Raw genomic sequence first — 25,996 nt, 5'->3', positions numbered from 1 at the left:
AGCTTTCTGGAAGTGACGGGTTACATCACGGCGGATAATCCTCTTCAGCCGGTCACATGCTGCCGCCTTTCTCACTTCCACCGAGTTAACCACTGCGCTTAACGAGCTCAGTCAAGCTCACAGCTTTACACAGTCCAAAACCGGAAGCAACGCGATTTCATCTCCAAAATTAAAACGTGAACTTATTTTCTCACGGGGAAAACCGAAATGAACAGAACAGTAAACTGATTTAGGCTAGAGAGGACCACATGAACTCGATTTCAACATCTTATTTTTGTTACCTGTCGGTTTCAGAGTCCTTTGTAAAAAAAAAAAAAAAAAAAAAAAATATATATATATATATATATATATATATATATATATATATATATATATATATGACCTTTCACGTTCGGAAACGGAGTTCATTGTTCATTACATTATTCAGGGACGGTTTTTGCTATGGGCAATGTGGGCAACCGCCCAGGGCGCAATCTACTTGGGGGCGCACAAGCGCCGTCCAAAAAAAAAAAAAAAAGTGCGTCCGCAAAAAAAAAAAAAAAAAAAAAATCGTTTCTAGACTAATATCGCTCATTTCCATGTCAAGTTGGTGCAGTGGACGCTAAGGCGCCCTTACTATCACGTCAACTTGCTGCTGAGAGTCATGTATACAGGTCGTGTGTGTCAGAAGAAAAGGCAAGGGGGAGGGGGGCGCGGGGGATCAACTTGCGACTGCAGAGGCTGTGTGCAGGTTGTGAGTCTCAGGAAAAGCAAAGGGGAGGGGGGCGGGGGGCGGGGGATAGACTAACCTCTGATATGAAAGATCCCAGGCCAAACAACACAAACTGCTGCTTCCAAATAAATTGTATTTCATTCATAAAATTAATATAGACCCCTTATAGCTACATGTAATTTATTGGGTTATGTGAAAATGCCAAACAACAACAACAACAACAAAAAGTCAATGGAGTATCATGGACAAAAGGCCAAAAAAAAAAACATCAGGTGCCCAGTTCAGAAAGAGAAGGAGAGAAGAAGAGGAGAAATGTTCAAAAGATAAAGGTATGCAAGTCTCTATGCGTGACGTTAATTGTGCATGTAATGAAACAGTAGCCTATACCCTATTTATTAGCCTCTTGCTAATATGTTGCCACTTAGCCACAGAAGTTTGTTTTTTTTTGTTTTTTTTTTGGTTTTTAGTTTTGCTGAACTAGCAACTATTAGAATTTTAGGCATCGTGTCATGGAATTAATTTCACCCATAGGCTAGTTTGTGTTTGCAACACAACAAGTGCAAGTTCACATTGGCCTGTTAGTCTGTGGATTTGGTAAACAATACGTCCTGACTGTGGAATTTTTAATTTTTTTTTGCTATACGTGGGTCTATGGTAACTTAAATAACTTCCTATACACTGACATGACATTTTGTAAGCTATATGTGATATAGCTTTATGAGTAATTTCTAGTGTGTTATTCTTAGTTTATAGGATGTTAACAAATGATAGGCCTGATGTGGTGGGGGTGGGGGACGGTTCGCCCAGGGTGCAAAACTAGCCAGGACCGCCTCTGACATTATTCATATCTGGCCAACACAAATATAGTTTTTCGGAGGCCAGTATGAACTCTTTTTTTTTTTTTTTTTTTTTCACTAGTTGTAGGGGTTTTGAGTCAATATACAACATATTTCAGCTTGACAATTATCATAATAAAAAACAAACAAACAAACAAAAAAACTCCCATTTTATTTGTTGGTTTGTTTAGCTTTGGAAAAGTCTCCAAAATAGCATTTGCACTATGAGGTATAATATGCTACAACCAGTCTTCCCATAGACAAAAAGGCCTGTTTAAATCCCTTATGCCATACACGTTGATTCAAACAGGCTGCATCCTATCATTGGAGTATATTGGTGACAGAGGACACTGATTGGCCAATAGCAAAACTGTAATAAAATACCTATTGGTTGGCAAACTGATTTATTGATCAAACCATGATAAATAAATGCTGAAGAAAATGCCGGTTGTGTATGCCTACTGTAAATTTAAATGGTTTTATTTTGAAACGCGCCGCCGGAAGTCAGTCAAATCATCTTCAGGCGCGCTTGCCGCAGGTCCGCTGAGCCGCTGACGGTGATATCGGACAGGTTAGTGGTGGATATTCACCAGAGGGGACCGACGCTCAGCGGGGCTGTCTTGGACATCGGATCTATTCATTATAAAGACCAACAGATTGTTTTTTTTTCCCTCCATGAAAGCGTCGCTGTGAGAAGCGGGCCGGTTTTCCGAGATGATGCTCTCCCCGTGGGACCGCTGGTACTCCACAAGCTGCTGTCTGTGCTACCATGTCCGCACAGGAACCATCATCCTGGGGGTCTGGTACATGGTGAGCACCGCCTATCGCCTGTCACTCACAGCATCCATCACACAACACAATGTCATCCAGGGAGATTTATGCCCTCCATCATGAAGGATTTTATACTGTATTCATGATTGTACCATATCAGTGATGTAGCCATAAATAATGAATTGGGTAAACTATGACCTCCAGGCACCATACACACCCAAGTCACATCTACTTTAAGGAGTGTTATGTTATTTTTCTCTCAGAGCACTACGTCCTTATAGGATTTACATTTGTTTGATACTAAACTAAAAAAGTATTTTTTAATGGGTTTTAGGCTCTGCTACATCTCACATTAATAGTGTAAATAAAGTAAATATTCTTAAAATGAATAGGGGTATTCAGGATAATGGAGGAAATAAATAGAAAGTGCTTTGCTTTTGCACTGATATGGATTTAATCTTCATTATTTACTATTAACTCACTATAAATTGAATGCCAGTGTTGTTGAATGCATCTTTCTATCAAAGCCAAGCATCCAGGAGAGGGTTAACTTAACCAAACACCACCTGTGGAAAACAGCTTCTGTCCAGTTCCTATGAATAAATTAGCACCCGGCCTCTTCAGGTAGCAGGTTTTGTGTCAGCCAGCCTATTGACTGTAGAGAATTTTCCATTACATTCGCCTGATCAATAGGGATGAATGAGTCATCTGCATAATGAGCTAAGCCTGCTAGGCCAAAACAAATGTGCATGCGTCTGGACTGAAGAGCTTCATTTAGATGTGTAATCTCTTTACCCTCTTCAAGATACGATTTAATGATCAGTCTTAAAACATAAGGGCTTTACAAAGTGAATATCATGTATTTCCTTTTTCCTCTACAACGGGTGAAGCTGAATGCATTTGGTGGCAGATTCAGAGCACACATCAGGAGAACGGAATTGTCCACATCGCCTCTTCCTCCCTGCCTGTCTGTTTTGCTTCCTTTATCTCTCCATATGTCTTCTGTCCTTAAGCTCATCAATGCCGTGGTGTTGCTCATCCTGCTCACGGCGCTCAGTGATCCCGAGCAGTACCACCTGACCAGCGCTGAGTTGGCTAATGACCTGGACGTCATGGATGACGCCAGTAAGTAGTCCAGAGGGCCAGCAGAACAGTAAACGTCACATTAGTAGCCTGGCAGGGTTATATGGATGCCAGTGGCCTACAGGGGCTGTGCACATTACAGCAAATAGGCTTATAGTGGAGTGCACACTTGGCTTTAATAGTCTAGTAACCCCATTATGCTTTCAAATGTCCCTCCATGGCTTTTCCCAGACACCTTTGTGTAGCAGCCCGAGCTGTTTGAATCTCAAAGTCATGCAAGAAAATGAAAGTTCAAAGTCACTGGCCTCGGTGTTAAAACTCTACCTTAGACTAAATTGATTAATCATGGCAAATGGCTTAATCTCTTCATTTGTGGGATTCCAGGTTCAAACAGGATTGTAGGTGCGCTGTCAGCTGATTTATGGGATGATTTATTGTGTTATCGAAGGCGGGGGTTTTCAATTTTTTTTCATATTCTGGACTCCCAAGGTAGCTTTCATTAAGCCACAGACCCCCATTTGAAATGTCTTTGTTCTAGGAGCCTTGATGTGAAAAAAAAAAAAAAATGTTTTGGTTTGTGTTAAATTGTTTGGCTTTTTGAAACCTGAGAAATCTGTCAAAAACACAGTGAGAAAAGCAGTAAGCAAATGAGCAAAAAATTAAAAATGAGTGAAGAATATTTTTAAAAATCATAAGAAGATAATAATATTACAAAATAATATAATAGTTTAATTGCTGGTGAAAAGCAAAGAAAATGACCAGAAAATCAATAAAAAGAATACTTAAAGAACTACCAGACAGCTACATTTATAGTTATTAAATGCTATAATTTATACATACAGTATATAATTATAATTGAATATACTTGTCACATTTCTCGTGCCTAAATGCCACACTCAAACACTGACAAACAGATTAAAAGTGGTGAGATTGAAACATCATGTTAAAATAGTTGCTCATACTTTTTTTGCCGTAATAATTTCTTGTGAATTACAGTTGAACTGAACTGTTCTTCATTTTGCTGAGGGCCCCTGAAGCCCCTCAGGGACTCCTGGGGCTCTTCAGACACCACTTTGAAAACCACTGATCTGAGCGACCTCACCAAGTTTGTCTAGACGACAGGACACACACACATACAGCCTACACCTTCCATCAGTTGAGAAGGAGTCAGTATTTCTTTTAATCTCCATGTGAGCAAAGTCAAACACCCAAAGCCACAGATGTCGCATGCCTGATGTCCATCCTGACTGGGTGTTTGAAAGCCCTTCCTAATCAGCCAGGTCTGTAGTGGGGCGGTCAGACTGGAGCTGGACTACAGCATATGTTGCTGGTCACCTCTGATTGGAAGTGACTGTGTTGTCCCAGTTCCAGGGGATTATTTAGCTGTGTTATCCCTCGGTGCAGGTCTGGCCAGCTGCTGCCACCCCTGCATTATACGCACACACTCAGGACGATGTGACTGAAGCAGGCCTCTGGTGCTTTCAGGGACAAGAGCACTGCAGTCTGCTTTATTTATTGTGTGGGATCTGAACAAACAACAGACTGGAGTGACAGTTGTTGTGCAGTTTTTGACTGCTTGAACTTCTGCCGCTCCATATGTGTTGGAATTACAACGCTGATTTCACTGAGCACTAAAGCTGACGATCAACTGAGGGCGATTTTAGGCCATCTTGTGTTGCCAAATAACAAAGCATGTGTTGTTTATTGACATTTCAAATGGGCTGAAATGTTATCTTAATGTCTTGGCTTCCTCTTTTTGCAACATTTTCAACTAGAAATTACATTTTTGAGGCTTAATTCCCCAACTGGATGAGTGTTTTCCCTTTTGGTGCTGTCTTTGGTTGTTGAAATAAAATCTTTGTTAGTTTTGTAGTGCCATCTCCACCTGCTTCACAAGCTGTCTTCCCAAAGGGCTTACTCATCCAGCCCATAAAACATTCATATAATGGACACTGATTAAGACAGTTCTGATTAAGACAGTTTAAAATATATTGTAAATGTGATTTACTGGCATTGTAGTTGAACTGTAGAATGGACAGATGTTTGTCTGAATTTTTTTTTCCAGTAGTGCAAGAGGGTGGGATGGGCCCATGCAAGAGTGATTTGTTCTCTTATATAGAGCTGATGTTAGAAATTAATCCCAATTCTGGTAGACTATCATTTACAAGAATTATTTGGAAATTACAACCTTACAGTAACTAACACTGAAAGATGAAACAAGGTATGAGAGTATAAACCACTGTAGCTGCTGTTGATACCCACACCACTCTCTCTGTTCCAGATATGTGCATTGCCTCAGCAATCTCCCTGCTGATGATACTAATATGTGGGATGGCAACTTACGGCGCATACAAGGTAAATTAAATATTTTGCTGTATATATGTTTAGTACTGTTCAGCACCAGGTATGATTTTACTTGCATTAACAGTAATAAATACACTTACACAATACCTTGTCTCCATGCGAATGGAAAATTGTGGAAAGGCAGTCATCAAAATATTTTTTGTTGTGATATTCCCAGTCATGGTACAAAGGCTGCTACCAGCTCACCACTCCACAGTATTTTATCAAGCCAAACTTACATTGTATCTATTTGCCAAATCTTCGATATCATAATGTACCACTAAAATGCCGTTCCTCCTGTGTGCTTATTTCAGACACACCTTAATCTTCCTATGACCCACTTTGATGTCTAATTTGTGTTCACCATGTTGGCCTGAAGAGCTCAGCTTGGTTCTCTGCTCTCAGATGAAGCTGTCGCCCTTTTCGGACCGCTTTAATTAGAATTCATCTCTAACATAAATGTCACTCTTTCAGCTGCATGCCGCCTGGATCATCCCTTTTTTCTGCTACCAAATATTTGACTTTGCACTGAACACACTGGTTGCCGTCAGCATTGTGGTTTACCCCAACACCATACAGGATTACTTGCAGCAGCTGGTAAGAGGCCTATTGTATTTTCCCCACAAGAATGTAATAGTGTATTAATTAATATTGTCAATTATTAATATTAATTATTATATTAATATTGTTTATTAGTGACTATTGTCTTTTGACTTCCATTAATCAGTGCTAATGTGCCTGCAACTTTCAATGCTTTGTGAATGGACTATTTCCCTCACCCTCAAATAAATGTCCTGTTGCTCACTGGTTGTTGTTTTGTTGACTCCTATCCAGCCAGAAAACTTCCCTTACAAAGAGGAGATTGCCTCTCTCAGTAATGTGTGCTTGGTCTTCATCGTGCTGCTCTTCATCAGCTGTATTCTTGGCTTCAAGGTAAACTCCTCTTCTCCTGCTTTTATGTTTTGTCTCTTGCACAATACCACTTACTGTTCTTTGCAAGGCTGCGAGGCTCATATGGGTGCTTTATTTTCTTATAGTGGAAAAGACATATTGCGGACGTTTGTGACAGGTGCTAGTGAGTTTCCATATACCTTACTGTCCAGAAGTGGCTTTGCGATGACTTAGGAGGGATGGAAATGGATTTGCTGCATGTAATTCTGAGCGACGCAGCCCATAAAAACTATCAAAGATGAAAAAATGTCATTGTACTAAAAAACAGGGTTGTTCTGCTGTTTGTTTTCACGGCAGCTCCTGGGATTTTCCTTTACATGCTTTTTAGAGGTTCCTGGCCTGAGTGGTGTGTCTTGCAGCAGTGGCTTTCCAATAAAAATGATATGTGATTGCTGCTAACAGAAAGGGAGCTATTGATGCTAAGTTCGTTTTGTCGCTCCTGGCTGTACCACACTGCTGGAAAAAACAAACCATCATAAAATCACTGTGAGAGGTGCCTAGCAGCAGTTTGTGTCTGCAATATGTCGTCCTGTTTTTGCTGCTGTGAAAAGTTCTTTGGCTCACCTATGATCAAGGAAACACTAGGAGGGATGGATGATGTTTGCGTTCAGATATGTTGGGTGTGTTAGGAGCCTGTCAGATATGTTGATGCAACGCTGTTGTCAACCACATGTTTTTATTTTCTGAATCCTTATCTATGGTTGAAATTATAAGACAAATCCTCAGTTTTTGTTTTTGTTTATGTTTTTTTATTGTTCTTATTGTCAAATAGTTAAAAATGACATGCTGTACTGCTGTAAAAGTACATGTTTCGAACAGTAGTAGTGCGCTGACTGGGTTCTGAATGATGGAGTAATGCAGCTGGCTCACTGAGTATTATTATCACAGTATCAACATCATCTGCAATTGACTGGGAGGTAAATTGACATTCCCTGTGGAGACTAATAAAATAACTGAAGGCGTCAGAGCGCTGAAGTGGCTTCTGAACGGGGCTGAGGTCGAGTGAGAGAGCTCAGTCCAGGTTTGTCTCGTGCACACTGGATTGCTGTAGCAGATGGTGTTGTGTTTGGCCTGGGAGCTCCAGTAGCAAGCTGCCTGCTGACAGCCAGATGATTCCTGGATGACAGAAAACAACAGGAACTTGTGCTTGAAAATAGTGTCTTCTTTTTTACCACAGGCCGTAAATGTGTCACTTCAGAAAATATGACTGATCTGATCTGTTTTGTTTTCTATCTATATAATTGCAGGCTTATCTGATAGCATGTGTGTGGAACTGCTACAGATATGTGAGTGGACGAAGCACGGCTGAAATTCTCCTCTATGTTACGACCAATGACACCACAGTAAGTCACCTCGACTGATCTCTATTTTCACCTTTCACTTTAACACCATGGTTCAAACAGAAGAGCCTGGAAAAACGATGGTGTTACACTGAATGTGTGCTCAAATTTAGCTGTTCAAAGTTTCCTGAAATGTCACACTGCAATTACACAAAAATAGTTTAAATAAAAGGAGGGTGCGTCTACCAACACTTTTTCCCCAGCAGGCCACCTGTGTGGATGCAAATCACATTTTCCAATGAGCTGTTGCAAACACCTCTCTACAAATCTCAACAAACTTTTTGGCACTTTCACTTCAGCAGTAATAATTTAAACATTCCTCAAGGGCGAAACACAGCTGTGCAAATACTCTTTTCCACTGTTAACTGTGAGAGAAGCGTTACCAGAGCAGATTAAAATGTAAAGTTTAGAACTGGCATATTCTGTGAAATCTCTATGACATGATTTACAGTCCAAGAGAAATTAATTAAACAGAGAGGTTAAGCTATATAAAATGAACAGATATGGTGTGTGTTTAAAACATCCTTGATGTCATCTAGATAGAGATATACCATAAACCAATATGTAATCCTGATATGCTGCTTCAGCCCACTTCCAAGGGCAGCAAAACAAATGAGTCCAGTGGAAAAGCGATTTCCTTACTCAATCCAGGCCACGATTCACGTTTTTATTGCATGCGTAGGCTTCCTGCTGTCAGGCCAGCCTTGCCTCTGTAAAGTCATCATGCTGGGGGAGGAGGGAAGCATAAAGCAGGGCTGTTGTAGCTCGTACTTTTAGACAATCGAGCATGAATGGATGGATGGACTTGGACAGGTAGATGAGGCTCCAAGCTGGCAAAGCCATTAAAATCATGGCTCAGCCTCAGTGGGTGTACAGTAAGTAAGCACTCTCTTGGTGTGTCTGGGTCTCCTGTTGGTGTCCTGTTGCCCAGGTCTGGCCACCTGAACGCTGCTTCCCCCACTGCCCACACACTTGATACAACACTCACACTCCAGCAGACCTGGAGAGGGAAAAGTGAGGCTGCTGAAACACGAGAGGCCGGGAAACACAGAGCACTCGAGCTGTGAGAAAACTAGAATGTTAATAGGATGTTTTGGGTCTTAGCGTGGCATTATAAAGTGCATGAACATTTGAGGAGACTTTAATAGCAGGCATCCCTGAAGGCTCATATGTGCAGTATGCCGAGTTTCACGAGCGTGTAGAGAAACCTGTGTTCCATCTGCGAATGAAGACTCCTTTGAGTGTAGCGTTCCTCATTATTTGAAACAATTCACTAGTCTCAACAGCTTTACCCACTCTATGTTCACCCGCATGATGCATGCATGGGATTTGAAAAATGGAGTGTGACTTCCCCAGATTGATGATGTGTAAAACACCTGAGCAGTAAAGACAGAAACAGAGGGCCGCTCTCCAAACCACTGACATCATTAGTGGAACGTGCCAGAAATCCAGTGGCCCCTGTATTTCCTATAAGCTCAGCTCACCACTACGAGTATGCTTTCTCACTTAGTGCATATTCAATTAGCCCACTAAACAGACCCACACACCACTGGGGCAGCTTTGCGGTTTTAAGCACCCGTTTGCATGGCTATGCGTTAGTTATACTGTGGTCAGGCCAGTGGTGCACATGTTTAACCCATTCCATATGATAAAATTTCCTCAAAATTTGCTCACACCCACATGGATATTCAAGTTGGTGGAGCACACTATTTGACATTATCAGGGCAATAAGAAACACTTATACTGTCCCTTAACACAAAATGAACATAATATATCTTATCTGTGGCAATGTGATAGGGTTATTGAAGATATTTTTGATAAACAGTTATTTGTTATGTGGCTATGATGACAATACAAGTAGAGGAAAACAATAGAACAGCTGGAACTGTCTCTTAAGTTAAAAAATTGTATTCCTTTACTGTAGTGCAGCCTTTAAAATCAGGGAAAAACACTACTCATACCATCACAATATTACAATATCCAAAATTTGAGATGATTATCATCCAGGCCTGCTTGTTAATACCAGTGAGTCAAAAATTACTTGTCCAGGTGATGAGATTGTTTAGCTTTCAAAACGTTCTGGTCTGTACTGTTTTGGAACAAAAACTCACCCGTTGGACTTTGAAAACACTCCCAAACTCTTGTACCGCCTACTCACATTTTCAAGCGCTCGGCGATGTACTGTATAACAGTACAAGTGAGCAACACAAGAAGGCTGAGGAGTTCTCTGAGTGAGCAAGGTGGACCTTCAATGGCTCATTGTTTTTGAAATGCGAGTGACTCAGGTTAAAGACATTGTCTGTGTAGTCAGCAGAACCACGGAGAAGGTCTACAGTTTGTCTGCCATGTTGTCAACAGCAAAACCAGCTTTTCTTGCTTTCATGTTGATTCCCTGAGGAAAAAGAGAGAGACAGAAAGAAGCCCAGAGATTCATACATTGTAGCAAATCACAAGGTTTCTTCAAGAGTCAAATTTGCCCTCACAAGAAAATGTGGTCTGGAAAACTTTGATGTAATTCAAGAATGAAATGACCCTCCACAGTACGTGAGTCTAGAGCTGAATCGATGTGAATGGTAGGCGTCAATGGGCCAATTACAGGAAACACTAGGTGTTAGTATGATGGAGAAACGTCTGAAAGTTTGTTTTCTGTAGAAAAGCTGCCTCTTTTAGGAGAAGAAACCTCCCTGCTGAAAAACAGACCCCTCAGATCTTTGAGAGTATCCTGCAGTTTTACAGTAATGCTTCCTCATGTACACCGCTGGGCTTCAAATCAAGGTCGTCCATCTATTGAGAAACAGGACACTCACAAGAGACGTCTTTTACAGCAGGAGCTGCAGCTTATCTGTGCTGCAGATGGACCGCCATTAGCACAATTTAGCTGCACCCAACACTTTACACTTGAAGTTCAGGTTGAACAATAAAAGATGAAAGAGCTTTCTGAGTGAATCTACCTTCTGTGGTTACATAAATCTATGTGCAGCTTGAAAACTAGATCTGGACAGCAACATCTGCGTTGTTTTTGTCAGTTGGCACAGTATTGTCAATATTCGGGGCATTCGCCCTCTGCTGGATTTTCCCATTCAACACATTGCATAATCATAACATATCTAGTCAACTTTAGGAATTTATAAAGGTTTCAATGGCATTTTAAATATTTCACTTTGTATTGATTGTGGTTGTGCAGTTTATGGCCTTGCAATTTTTCAGTTTGGAAATGTGCCAATGCTTACATAATATTTAAGGTACTTCTACATGAACTTCCACAGACAGAAAAAAGATGAAAGCTCTATCATAACCCTGTTATTATTATTGCAATGTTTTTGATTTGGGACATGTATTTGAAGGTTGAGGGCTTAACATGGATATGGTATTCCAGTGCTGAACCTAATTTCTGGCCTTTAAATTACATTACACATTGCAAAAAAAAAAAAAAGCTTATCATATTCCAGCAGAAAAATCTCAAGCACCAACATCCCAGTTTTTATTAAAGAGATTTCCTCTTTGCTGAAAGTATTGAAAATTCTGTGTTGCCATTTTTATCACAATTGCAGTATTTGGCAAAATAAGTGCAGTAGGTTTATTTGTCGATATGGTGCAGCCCCGTTATTGGTGCTGAATTATGGCTGTTATCTTGTGCAGGCGAACAATAGAAGCACTCATGCTAATGTTTGACCGCATTTCCCCTCTCCCTTATCTTCACGTGCAGGTGCTGCTGCCTCCGTATGATGACAGTGTGGCTGTCCTTCCCAAGCAGGCTCCTCCACCCTACACCACCGCCACAGCATGAAAACAATCAGGATGCTAATAAATCCCCAGCAAAATGTATGCACCACACTGCCTCTCCAGCACACAGTATATTCATGGATATATTGGAAGCTGCACACATGCATTCACACATTCACACACGTATTTACTCACATCCACACACACACCACCGCCGTGACCTCCCATCCCTTCCTGTGTTATTTATCGATCGACTCATATAGTAGTCTTCCTGTAACTGTTCCATAGACCTACTCTGTTTCTGTTATGCTACTGTTTTTAAAATGCTGTTTCAGTGAAGTTTGTTGGTTTGCACTAATCTCCTGTTTTAATGATGTAATCCAGGAAATTAAATGCATTTTTATGCATTTGGGTGAAAGGCAATGGGAAAGCATATAGGAAAGTGGTGTGATAGATTATATATATATATATATTTTTAATATTGCTATTTAAGCTCTGTGTGTACCTGTAATAGTATTTTGTGAGTCTTACCTATAATAGACATACTTGCTTATCCACAAATGCAAAAAAAAAAGGTTAAAAAGACGATCCTGTTGCTCACAATAAGGAGTGAAGAGTGTCAGGTGTTTTCTATTTGTTTTGTCTCTGCTCGTGATCAGGGTTGGATTGCCTTTATAACTCTCTTTCTGATGGGGTGCACCTTACCGAATGATGCGTCACCTTGACTGGAAGTATTCCAAAGAAATGCCTCTGCCTGAATTCTGACATGATCCAAGAGCAACATATATCGTACATATCACCTTCTTCTACTAATTAATTCAAATTGTGGAAGTAATCGTTTTGTGTTATGAACTGCAGGAGTGTTGAGTTGTGTTGGACTGAATTTTAAAGGTTGATTTTCATAACTTTTGAATGTGATTTTGTCTCTGTTTGTACTGACTGAGGAGAAAAGTCCTGGCCTGCTGTTTGTCTTCTTGACAGCACAGAAGTAGCACTGATCTACCATCAGTTTTGACTTTGCAGGCACTCTGAATGAGTCACTCAAGTAGGCCAGACCATCTCTACTCTGAGGAGCTTAATAAATGTGGACTCTGGTTGTGTTTTTTCAATTAAGCCAATGGGAGCTGGTCTGTGTAAACAAAGGAGTCTCTTCCACCAGATGCAATTATTGGCAAGCTGCTCCCCGGACACAAAATGTCCTCCAAGGACACAAAATTCAAACAAGTCTGCCGCTGTATGAAGAGGACAAAAATGTGATCTTTATTTGTCTATTAAAATCAAATTTAACCAACAGACTTTTGTTTGTGTTTCATTTTGGATGTGTGGTGCCTTCAGTGTGACCTCACAAACTTGAGTATGTGTCTCAGCGACCATTTCATACCTTGTTTTGTGATAAATTAGGAGTTTAAAGATGTGGAACGTTTTAGGACCAAGTCCAGGTATATTCGATTTACTATTCATGAAACCTAAGACTGTACCCACTTATCAATAAACCATTCAGGAAGAAAATGTTCCCGATTGTTGCTGCTGTTGGCGCTAACTCTGCCACCGCTGTATCCCCAGCCTAAACAGCGGATAGGACCTTGGAAACTGTTTGGTCCCTGATGTTACGGGGTTACTGTGAATAAGTGTCTTCATTGTGGGTGACTTCCATGGTGAAACGAGTTATGATGGCTGAATACAAGCTTTTTCCATAAACCACTGCTCAACTGTTCTTTGACCGGGGAAACGGACAGGTCAGCCAAACATCACTCATAAAATTACAATACACCTCTTTCACAGCTAAGATCCACGGCACTCTGATCTGAGGCGATTACAGGACAGAACACATGAACAGGAGCTGTTTATTTCTCTTTGAGGAAAGACTACAGAATTAATCCTTTAAACCCATGAGCCAGCTTTCATTTTGATATTTTCTTATTTTATTGTAGTTTTATTTTCCAGTTTATTCTGGTCATATTCTGTCCATTTTTTCTTTCCTAATATTCTAGGCTTTTGTGGTAATTTTTGTATTTTTTTTTAACAACTTTTTCTATAACTTTGTGGCAATTGTATTGTAAATTTCCTGTATTTTTTGTGGTAACTGATTTTAAAGATATAATCTTTTTTTAAAGATATTAAGTGAATTTGTTCAGGTTTCAAAAGCTGTCAAACACACGGATGTGCCTAATTCAGGAATATCACAAGGTTGTCTGTGGCTCATGAATAAAAACCTGCAAACATGGCTTACAAACACAGGATAAATTGTTTTGCCAACAGAGGTTGAGTTGAACAAGAGGCGTCTCCCAGGTTGGAGTCAGAGGCAAACAGGGGGAGTAAATGGAGAAACAGGAGTGTGGATGGAGGAAGAAAGAGGAAGAGGCAGAGCAATGAAAGAGCCTGACCAGAAAAAGAAAGAGAGCTGAGAAAAATCCATGTTCACACTCAAAAGAGTTTGGAGCTACTGGATGGACTTGATTTTCAAGCTGGGACTCCTCTTTTGACTTCCTGGGATTTACTGAGACACTTTGTTTCTTGGAATTGTAAGTTTTTGGTAACAAGGTGAGTAGTTTGTATTTTTTCCCCCTTCATAATCTGTGCCTTTTTACCCTGGGTGATCACATGGTATACTTATAAATATACTAATAAATTGCTCTTATAGAGCTAATAATATTTATTTAGTTTCTTGTGATAGAAAAAGGAATCACCATCCACCACCTGCTTTGTTTCCCTGTGTGTTTACTCGAGAGCAAGGTTTGGCATCATCTTACAGCCTCCCTCACTTGCAGCATGAAAAGCCATCACAGATCCAGAATGTTCAAAACAGAGAGCAGATGCCATAAAACATATCACACGCTGGTTTTTGTATTACGCGGTAAACACAAACCCTAGGTTCATATTATTTAGAAATCTTGAGGGGGGTGGCGAGGGTTTGGGGGGCGTGGGGGGTTGAATGGGAACGGCACCACACCATTTCATGCGAACACACACACACACACACACACACACACACGCACACACACTGAAATTTGTTCAAAGCAAATTTGAGCAAAATTGCTGTTAAACCCCATGCCAGTTAGAAGATTTAGTCTGCAGTGTCCAGGCACTGCAGCGCAGGTCTCTATAGCGTTTACACAGATTACGCAGCAGTTACACTGATTTATGGTTGTTGATGAGGAAAACACTGTCAGTCTCTGTGGAAGAGAGACATTGAAGACATGCAAGGGCAGAGGTCGACAATGTTGTGTGGGATGCAACATGTGTGTGACCACCTGCAGATCTCAGGTCAGCAGCGATCATGTACATGCCAGTTGTGTACTGTTGCATGTCCCACACCTGAGAGCAGACACTGACTCGGTGTCATTACCCTGAACTGAAATGAGAAGGACACTCACAGCCCTATTTAGACTTGAAACTTAGCAGCTTGTTTGCTGCTGCAGGACTAGGAATCCTAAAATATGACCAGTGCCACTTCATTTCTATCTCTTCTGCATGAAGGTTTGCAACGAATTTGACTTCTAAAGTTATTACAGCCAGGCTTCAGAGGGCTTTGGACGCTGCAGTCTGAATATGACAGGTAATGAATGGTTCTCCAGGGAACTGGACAGGGAAGCAGTCTGTGGTACATTTCATCTGGCCCTAAATCACTTGAAGCCACCTATGCAGCATGACATCTCAGAGCTCACTACAGACGGACCTCTGTTGACTGCGCACAATGACATATAGCAAAATGTTTTCCTTGATTATTGACTATTGTATGAATTCTGTCAGACACAGAATCTGATGTTGAATCCTGAACAAAAGCATTACATAGTGTCGTTGTATTTTTATTTCTCCAAATCATGAACTCGACTGATAATCGTAAATTTGCTCTATCCAAATGCTGTGTATAATGTGGTATGACAGCTACCCTGGGTTAAGAATGTGAAATCCGAAGCTGGGTGAGTTGAAATAGGCTGGAGGTGAAAGTGCTTCCTATTTATAATCCCTGTCTTCACTAACAGACAGGTATCACTTCACCGTCAGTGCCTCACTGACACTAAATCTGTAATTTTGTCTGAGCTGAGTTGAAGGTGGACTTGGTGGCATTATAATTTACATCATGTATGTTATTTTTTTTTATTTATTTATTTATTTATTTTTTTAGTACTATCTATTTATTGGTATTATGTTCCTGTACTTGTATTATGTACGTATTTCATGTTCTTTTTTTTTTTTTTTTATAGTACTATCTATTATTGGTATTATGTTCCTGTACTTGTATTATGTACGTATTTCGTGTTCCTTTCATGTTTCATGTTTTTTTTTTTTTTTTCTGTTTGTGTGATGTGCAACACTCTGTTTATGTACTGTTCGATATGTGTGGCTGCAGCATGGGCGTTGGGGCCCAGAACAAATTTCTCACTCTGTGAGACAATAAAGGTAATCTAATCTAATCTAAAAAAAAAAATTCGAGTTGTAGATACAGCAAATTGTTCCTGTGATGCTAAATGCCACAAAGTTCACTCATGTTCATTTTTGAATCCTCAAGTAAGAGCCAGGGAAAGAAGCCCAGTTTGTTCCCACAGATCAGCCCACTTTTTCCCAATTTTGGCTTAGTACAGAGACTTTGTCTTCACTGTCCTGTCTTGGTCTCTCTCATGCAAACTCTTGTGCTCTCTCTGTACACTCCTGCAATGATACCATCAGCTCTTTTTCATGTGGCTCCTTCTCCTCTCTCTGTAAAGGCCACCAGTAGTCAGTAGTCTCTAGTCAAAATGAGATCACTGGCCCTCGGCCTCTTCTGCCTGTTGTGCTGTGATGCAGTTCGGCTGGACAGACGCCGTCCCAGACCCATTGCATCCAGAGGGCGAAATGAGTCTACTGTCCAAACAAGCCCATTGGGTGAGCAGTCAAGTGGTCCTGTGTGTAGAGAGAGTTTGTGTATGTCTGCTTTTTCATTCCACTGTCTTGGTGTCTGCCTGTGTTGTACAGCTTGAGGAAATAGGATTCAAAAAGCTCTGGGATGAATCTGAACTAGGCCTAACTGAGCTTTTAGTTTTGTACTCCTTGGTTCCCAGAGTCCAAAACTACCTCTTCGATGTCTTTGATCCCAGAGAACCCCTGCAAAGGTGTCCCGCTGGATTTCATCTTCGTCATTGACAGCTCCCGCAGCATTCGTCCCAACGACTACGAGAAGGTCAAGACCTTCATCATTAACCTGCTCCAGTTCCTGGGGGTTGGTCCTGATGCAACACGGGTGGGCCTGCTCCAGTATGGCAGTGAGGTCCAGAATGAGTTCTCCCTCAACACCTACAGCACCAGGGCGGAGGTGGAGCAGGCAGTGAGGAACATGGAGCACCTTGCCACAGGAACCATGACCGGCCTGGCCATCCAGTACACCATGGAGACAGCCTTCACCGAGGCAAAGGGAGCACGACCGGTGAGCCTTCACATCCCACGTATCGCTATGGTCGTGACGGACGGGCGGCCTCAGGACTCAGTGGAGGTGATTGCAGCTCAGGCAAGGCAGGCGGGCATCCAGATCTTCGCTATTGGAGTGGGCAGGGTGGATATGAAAACCCTGAGGGCCATAGGCAGTGAGCCACACTCTGAGCACGTGTACCTGGTGGCCAATTTCAGCCAGATGGAAACCCTCATTTCAGTGTTCCAGTCCAAACTGTGTGGAGGTGAGTGAGTAGTGCTCATTTACTTAAAGGAATACCTTGTGTCTGACAATAAAAGTTTCATCAAATGCCTGATGGAGACCAAAGGTTCCAGACTGAAGCTATTTCTGTTAGCATAAAGATGAACGGTGCACTCAACAAACAGCAGCAAAAAGGATATGAACACATCAGTTTCAAATTCTCAAAATCTTTGTACAGCATAATCCAAGTATTGATTCTCCATTTGTATGCTCATTACATCCCAAACCAATGTACTATAGCTAAAAAAAAAAAAAAATCAAAATAAATAAATGTTGGAAAATGGCTCATGCACAAACCTCATGCAGGACTTACGCTGCTCACTGACTGAAGCATCAGTGTTGCCAGTGAGTGGGACCCCTGGCCAACGAAGGAGGCACGTTTTCAGTTCAGTGAAAGTGTCGGCTGGTCAAGCACAAGTGCTCGTGCATGAGGCCATTTTTTGGAAGTGGTTCATTGAGAGTCAAGAGCTGGATTTTGCTGCATGAAGAGTTTCACAATTTTAAAGGGTCATTTTCATATCCTTTTTGCTGCTGTTTGTCTGCAGCAGTGTCCAATCATCTCCATTCTGACAATAACAGCCACAGTCTCTTAAACCTTTGTTCTGTTTTTCTGTCGGAAATCCATTAAGACAACTTGCCCTGAGTAAATGACACAAAATATGTAGTAGTTGCGGGAAATTCTCCTTTAATGAGAGTTACTGAGAATGATTGATGATTCCTTTCCCTGACATGCTGACTACATTGTGAAGTTCTTCTTTTCCAATTCTTCTCTCTCTCCATCTCTCTCTCTCTCTCTCTCTCTCTCTCTCTCTCTCAGTTTACATGCTGTTATGTGTTTTTGTTAAAGTGTTTGTGTTTGTGTATGTTCATACATGAGTCAGGCTCAGACATGTGTGAGGTGGTGGACCATCAGTGCCAGCACATCTGTGTGAGCACACCAGCCTCGTACAGGTGCAAGTGCAGGAGAGGCTTCACCCTCAACCCTGATGGCAAAACATGTAAAGGTAACAGAACTAGTTTTCTCTGATGCAAAGTCAGGGGGTTAATTGTGCATCTACACTCCTTACATACATTGATACCTTGGAGCTGTTACAACCACAGGCCTGTGCTGTTGGTCACTGTGGAATAAGATTGAATAAGATTTTAAAGAATGGGTTTATACCCCCCATATTTTCGTCTCCCATTTTGAACCACTAATTTGAGCCACTAATTCAATTCAATGGTGTAATGAATTACAGGGGATCAAAACCCAGATTACACTAGTTTCATTTATTCTACATACAGCCCTATCCTAAAGCAGAAGAATGCATTGTTGTTGTTGTTTTTTTCAGATCCTGAGCAAGTGAGTTATTTCTGCAGAGTGGATAGAAATATTTTTAGACTGGGTTACAGTGGGTAAACACTCTCGATGTTGTTCCTCTGTAGGCGAGGATGTGTGTGCCACAGTGGAGCACGGCTGTGCCCACATCTGTGCCAACCTGCCTGATGGCTATGAGTGTCGCTGCCGCCCAGGATATCAACTCAACATAGACCTGAAGACATGCACCAGTAATATTACTACTCTTACTTTACTATGCCTTGGCTCTCCTCTCCATTTCCCTCCATTTTTTCCCTTTTCTGTCACTGATCTCTCTACACACACATTTTTCCTTTACTTTACTTTTACTGCATCCTCCACATATTTCCACATAACTGTCAGTATAAAAGTTTTGGTATTAAAAATACCACACTGAAGCACATGCATGGATTTTTTTTTTTTTTTTTTTTTTTACAGTTTTATCCTGTTTTCGTGCAATATTTCTCCTTGGATGAATTGAGAACTAATCCCCTCGACCATTCTAAATGAGATAAAGCATTTGGCCAGTCTTGTTATCAGTGATGCCCTTCCACCCACTGTTGGAAAACGTCTCTCCTGCTCCTCTGGTGGACAATCGCAGAGAATAAAATGGGGGAGATTTCCTGAAGGAAGTGTGCTTTTGCAATCATCCTTGCAGCTGTTGAAATATGGAGGTGTATCCAGTGTGTCATAATGCTGCCAAATCAAAACAAGTCAGAGTTGGTTTGATGTTTGATCTCTCCTGCCTTTGGTTCACAGCTCTGCGCCTCCAGATCTCTGCTACCAGATTAAAGGCACAATATTAACCATACCATTTGTGCTCTTAGTGAGACTGAATTTTGATTTCACTGAGGCACCGTTTTAAGTCTAAGAATAGACATTTGTTTCATTTTCTTGTTGAAAAAATATCAGAATTATTACCCACCCACACTCTTTCTTTAGATGTCTCTGGTTTTCATTTTAAAGTACAATATGTGCTGATCTGAATCCAAATCTCCCTCTCAGCTCACTGGAGGTGCAGGTAGATGCAGGGTCTGTTCAGCCATCCTAAATCAGTGCAAGTCCTCTTCCTGGCCTTAAGCATACTAGTGGCACTGTTCATTTTTTATGATTATATTTTGGGGAATTTATGCTTTATTAGACAGTCACAGCGGAGAATAGTAGTAATAGTAGTAGCACCAGCAGTAATAACAGTAGCAGTAACTGTAGTAGTATCAGGAGCAGTAGTGGTACTTGTAGTAGTGGCAGTAATAGCAGCTATGGTAATACCTAGAATAATAGCAGCATTAATAGCTGCAGCAGTAGTTTCAGTATTAGTAGCAGTAGTAGCAGTAGTACTATACCAGTATTAACAGTTGCAGTAGTAGTAGTGTATAATATAATTTCATACTATTCAGGACCAGACTTCTGCGACCTGGGGAACCACGGCTGTGAGCATGACTGTGTCAGCACCACCGAGTCCTACATCTGCAGGTGTAAGAAGGGCTACGTACTCAATCTGGATGGCAAGACCTGCAGCAGTAAGTTCTTTTATCCTTTTTAATCAGGTGAGATGACAGGAAACACTTTCTTTCTGACAGAAACAGCTGAGCAAATTATATTTGCAGATTCAGCCAAGGTCACATACATCATACAGAAGAATTATACAGAAGAAAATGACATTGGACAAAGCACACACTGAAAGCAACAAAGTTTTATGCTTAGCCAAATATATTTTAATGCAACACAGCACTGGCTGTTCAGGCGCTGTCATCTTTGGAGGTGTTTTGGAAGCCTGCTTTTTTATTGGCTACATCTTATCAACATGCAGGACCTGATACAGGTACTTGAGTAAAGATGACCAAACAACAAACACAAATCTAGCCAGGCTTAGTGTCTGTAAAACTGTAAAATTTAAAACAGTGAAATTCAATTATGAAATGAAACATAGGGTTCTGTAAACATAATCAGTTAAAATTTAATATTAACTTGAACACCATTCTGAAAGTTATACCCAGGTGTTGTAAACTCTTAGTCACAAATATTAAAGTATTACACTTTACTTTGCTTTCCTTATGCTATCATTTTTCCTGTGCCTTTTAATCTTTTTCAACTAATGCTTTATAGAAATTGACCACTGTGCTGATGGGAAACACGGCTGTGAGCAGGAGTTCACGAACACTGAGGACTCGTGTGTGTGTAAATGCAGAGAGGGTTACACACTCAGACCAGATGGGAAAACATGCAAGAGTAAGTCTCACCTGCTTTCTTTTAGTTTGAGCTCTCAGTGCCAACCAAGAACAGTTTGATTTTAGTTCTGCAGCACCCTCCACTATTCTTCTTCATAAATTCTCAAATTAAGTAAAAACTTGAAAATCACCAAAAAGTGGAGACAAGTGGTTTACACTGGACAGCAATGACATGCAAATAACAATTCAACTTTACAGATTAACAGATTGTGCTTTCTAAGTAAGGCTGTTACTTGGTCTTAACTTTAACTGCTGTGAGTGACTAATGTTATTCCCTGCAGAGACTGACCACTGTGCTGATGGGAAACACGGCTGTGAGCAGGAGTTCATGAACACTGAGGACTCGTGTGTGTGTAAATGCAGAGAGGGTTACACACTCAGACCAGATGGGAAAACATGCAAGAGTAAGTCTAAAAAGATAAATCATGATAAATGTTTAGAGTGTTTTGATGAGATGCTATAGACGTAATTTATTTTGTAAATTATGTAGATTTTTGGGCGGTGACACAAAGTCGATCCTTTTTTTTTTGCTGTTGTCATGGAGTGGAAGTGAACTAAATTCATAGCATAATCTTTCCTCAACATGTTCTGTGACTGTGTCTTTTTCCAAGCTGGTATTACATGTTACATAATTTTGAGTGAATTCTGAATGAGTTGTGAGGTCAGTGTTAATCCCCCTGCTCCCTAGAAATTCCTGTTTTGTTTTTTGTTTTTTTCTTCCCCTGACAGGATTAAAGGGGATATTTTGTATTTATGTGCAGCACGATGGGGAATTTGTGTCCTTAGATCGTCGTTCTGCACATTTATAGCCTTTTCTCATTAAATATGCATCACTTGTTTATAATTTTAACAAGCATGAGGACTTATAGTGACAGTAGCTTGCAGCTGAGGATGTAAATTTCCATTATTATCATACTTTTGTTTCAAACCGAATTGAAAGTATTTCCTCTATGCCAAACATGAAGGTCATTTTAATGTGAGCCACTCTGCAAAGCCTGTGTCAGTCTCGCCTCACAAGCAATAAACAAATTTAACAAGAGCCTTTACAACATAATATTCATCGCTGTCCCTCAGGTCTGGATCTCTGCCAGACAGTGGACCATGGCTGTGAGCATCAGTGTGTCAGCACAACCGACTCCTACGTGTGCAGGTGCTTTGAGGGATTCACACTGAATGAGGACGGCAAGAGCTGCAGAAGTACGATCCTTCTCTTGATGTAAACCTGCTATCTGCTCCTCATGATCACCATTCAGCCGATGTGCTTTTACTGTGACGCCAACATTTCAAGCTGCTTTCCTGGTTGTATGTGAGGTCTTATCCTGAGAAATCTCATTTGATTCAAAGGATGCAGCATTAAATTCAAAATTAACCTTCAGCTAAATGTAATGTGTGTTAGCTCAGCTTTGCATATTTTATTGTTTTTACTATTATAAATCAATGATTAAATGAAAATGCTGTAGTGGTAAATGTTATTGGATAACGTAATAATAGTAATTAATAACTGATGATCTTTATTTTTACCACTCTTTCTAGGGGTGACACTTTAAAAATATTTTTTATTGCTTTAACCTCTATTCTGTTTTGGTTTCTTGCACCTGTCCTTCTATTTTCTTCTTTTCTCTTATTTTGGTTATATTTATTGTCTTACAGATGACACTAGATGAAATAAACAAGTAAAGTTTACACTGTAAAAAAAATGTCTTGTAGTCTCAAGTTCAGTCTCAATGCCAGCAGGATGAGATAATGGTTTCCAAGTCCACTAGTATCAAGAAAATGACACTTCAAATCAAGAAATTCTGGAAACAAGTTGATTACCATTGAAAACAAGTGGGATTATCTTGTCTCACCTGCAGAGAATATAAACAATGAAAACAACAAGTAAAACTGAAAAGAAGAAGGATTCACTTTATTGATATTACAGCCAGAATCGAGATAACAAGCGTTATGTCTTTGTTTTTGACAGAGGTGGAGTGTGGCGAAGGAGTCGTGGATCTGGTGTTTGTGATTGACGGCTCCAAGAGCCTGGGCTCTGCCAACTTTGAGCGGGTCAAGCAGTTTGTCAAAGCCATTGTAGACTCGCTGGACATTTCCAGAACAGGCACACATGTTGGCCTTCTCCAGTATTCCACCAAAGTCCGTACGGAGTTCACCCTGAGCCGCTTCGCCACGGCTCAGGACATCAAACAGGCTGTGGGCCGGATGCAGTACATGGGGAGAGGCTCCATGACCGGGTCAGCCCTGCGTCACATGTTTGAGTACAGCTTTTCAGCCAAAGAAGGTGCCAGGGCAAATACTCCCCGTGTGAGCATTGTGTTCACTGACGGACGATCGCAGGACGATGTCTCTGAATGGGCCAACAAGGCAAAGAACGCTGGTACAGCTGGTTCACTTCATGTTTTCTACTGTCCCAACTATTTCACCATGCACTCCCCACTCAGTTCAGCTCACAGTGCTGTTGAAAAGTAGGACATTGTGCTGTACAACAGAACTGAATCAAAGTCTTCCTGATGACAGTTTCTTCTCATTATGCTGTTTTCTGTCACTTTCAGGAATCACAATATATGCCGTGGGTGTTGGCAAAGCTATCGAGCAGGAGCTGAGGGAGATAGCTTCAGAGCCTGACGACAAGCATCTGTATTATGGGGAAGATTTTGATAAAATGGGAGAAATTGCAAATAAGCTGAAGACAAGGATATGTAAAGGTACTCTTTGCATGACTGACTGAATTTAATTTGTCAAAAAAAGAGGCTCCCAGCATGCCAATCAGTAGGGTCTCCACATGACACAAATCTAAAATGATACAGCACTAAGTAAAAATGAAAATGTAAAAATGTGTTATTCTCATTGAATATACAGTGCTGGATGAGGGACTTTCAACTCAATCATTTTCTTTTATACCCTGAATGTGATAATTTTTTTCTGAATAACTTCTGGTGATAAAACAGGGAGATGATGCTTTATGCTGTATGAAGTAAAAATGCCTGTTTTTTTCTGCAGGATGTTATTGCAAAAAGCATTACCACACAAGCAATACCATTTTTAATGTCTTACAGTGCTCTCTGTAACTTGATCAGCATTGCTGAAACAGAATTTTCAGGTTTTCTTTATGTTCAAATGCCTTTACATATCAGATTACTGAATGACATGTTGGTGTTCCTGGTAAAATGAAATATCACAGTTTGAAGTGTGCAGGAAAAGACACTTTCTAACACAGAAGTGGTGCATCACTGCCCCCTACTGCCGCGATGATGTGTCGTGATCCGATCAAAACAGTGGTGGTACCTGTTTGATGTCGGCAGTAATTACTTTTGTGAATAGATCATGTCCAATGCATAGTATTCTAATGAATCAATAGCAACTGCAATGGTGCCTTCTCCGAACACAGCGACTGCTTTTCAACAGGGTGTTTTAAAGTCCCTGCAGGGAGACGTTGAAAGGGAAACCTGCAGGGGAACATGTTGAAAGTGTCACTCCCTCGTCTTTGAGTTTTTGAGAAGGCCTGAAAAAATGAAACAGATCCAAAGACAGGAAAACTTTTCATCTGACTCATTTCTCTCCCCACAGACAAGCCTTCCGATGAAGAGATGTGTCAGTGTGAGAATGTGATGAGGTTTCAGAAACAGGTCACAGAGAAGCTGAAGAACCTGGCACAGAGTAATATCCTTCCATAAAGGGCTAATCCACCTTAAAATTAAATTAACATCCAGCTCATGACTCAAGCAGCCTCTGTCAGATCTGTCTCTGCCAAATCTTTCTCCAAAAGTCTCCAACTGCACTGCAAACAAATGGATGACGCTGATGTTTCCATGCTCATTTTTCTAAGTATTTTATTTAACTATTCAAGATCCAAAGAAAAACATTATGTAAGTACAGTCTTGGAGGGGATTTTTTTAATCTATTAAGGATATTTTTCAAGAGTAGGACGTCTGTGCTACCAAGCTACTAATAGTTGCTGATAAGTACAAAAATTTTATTGTCTTGAATATGCTGTGTTGTGTTTCCTTTTACCCTTAAAATAACACAGTAAAAGTATCCACAATAGATCATTAGGTCCTGTAAAATGTACTTAAATTTTAGGTAATATTTTTGTCAAGAGAAGTATTTAATCGCTGGCAATTGCTGAACTGAGGGGCAAGTCTCTTGTTTTTCATTTTTCAACATTAAAGAGAGACATGATCCATGCTATGAATTGGACATATGACAGATTAGCCTTACAAATACCTTTTTTGTTTCAGGGAAAATCCATGAATCCATGAATCCATGAAGGATAGATAATATTTTCAGATTTTGACTATACATTGCTTTAAGATAAGAAATTTCAGAAGGTGGTATGTTATAGTGTGTTTGTTTTGTTTTATAGTGTCTTTCTTTAACATGATTACTTGAAGCCATGTCAAAGCGGCTGGAGACACTCGGGAACCAACTTGTGCAGAAGTGAGAGGCTCAGACTTGACCTTCTCTGACCTGCAGTGTAGCGTTCAAGGGGTCCTCACCGAGCTACACTGACACATATGCAATGCTTCCTAATGAAACTGCTGTTTATACACTATTGTAGACAACATGTTTTTTTTTTTTTGTTTGTTTTTTTTGTATAAAAATGGAGAACGATATTAAAATTGTATCTTTGCCAACTAGAGGTATTAAAATAGAGCATTTTTATATGGCAGGTCCGTGCAGCTTCAGGATCTAAACACTCCTGTGTGAAAGGTACTTTATGTAATGACAAACCAAAGTAATAACACTTTGTACATTGAAAAATAAAGGGTCATCTCTCCTAATTTGTGTATTTGTCTGATTTTATAATGATCAAAACTTTATCTCCAAGTCGTCTTTGGTACCTACATATATTACCTACAAAAAGGGAAAAAGACAAAGGTATGCTAGTAGTGCAATATGATCTACACAGACCTAAATAATCCACATCAACAAGTATAATACATGAGTGTACATTCCTCCTGTGTTAAGATTGAAATGGCTAAACAACCAATAAGATCTCTGGAAGTGAAAC

General features: G+C 40.5%; 2 protein-coding genes across 2 annotated transcripts; both read left to right on the top strand.

The window, feature by feature from the left end:
* Nucleotides 1-2,082: 2,082 nt before the first annotated feature.
* LOC115374122 (lysosomal-associated transmembrane protein 4B) lies at nucleotides 2,083-13,052 on the top strand. Its single transcript, XM_030072884.1, has 7 exons — nucleotides 2,083-2,358; nucleotides 3,333-3,444; nucleotides 5,684-5,757; nucleotides 6,220-6,342; nucleotides 6,580-6,678; nucleotides 7,944-8,039; nucleotides 11,743-13,052. The coding sequence occupies exons 1-7, from the start codon at nucleotides 2,263-2,265 to the stop codon at nucleotides 11,821-11,823; spliced, it is 681 nt and encodes a 226-aa protein (XP_029928744.1). The 5' UTR covers nucleotides 2,083-2,262; the 3' UTR covers nucleotides 11,824-13,052.
* A 3,443-nt stretch (nucleotides 13,053-16,495) lies between these two features.
* Nucleotides 16,496-25,672, top strand: LOC115373853 (matrilin-2-like). Its single transcript, XM_030072449.1, has 12 exons — nucleotides 16,496-16,622; nucleotides 16,835-17,407; nucleotides 18,306-18,428; nucleotides 18,850-18,972; nucleotides 20,158-20,280; nucleotides 20,867-20,989; nucleotides 21,270-21,392; nucleotides 22,063-22,185; nucleotides 22,952-23,362; nucleotides 23,538-23,690; nucleotides 24,553-24,645; nucleotides 25,371-25,672. Exons 1-12 carry the CDS (start codon nucleotides 16,496-16,498, stop codon nucleotides 25,424-25,426), a joined length of 2,151 nt encoding a protein of 716 aa, XP_029928309.1. The 3' UTR covers nucleotides 25,427-25,672.
* Nucleotides 25,673-25,996: the final 324 nt, after the last annotated feature.

This window comes from Myripristis murdjan, chromosome 16, assembly GCF_902150065.1.
Source record: "Myripristis murdjan chromosome 16, fMyrMur1.1, whole genome shotgun sequence".
Lineage (NCBI taxonomy): Eukaryota > Metazoa > Chordata > Actinopteri > Holocentriformes > Holocentridae > Myripristis > Myripristis murdjan.
This window is presented reverse-complemented; position numbering and strand designations above follow the sequence as displayed.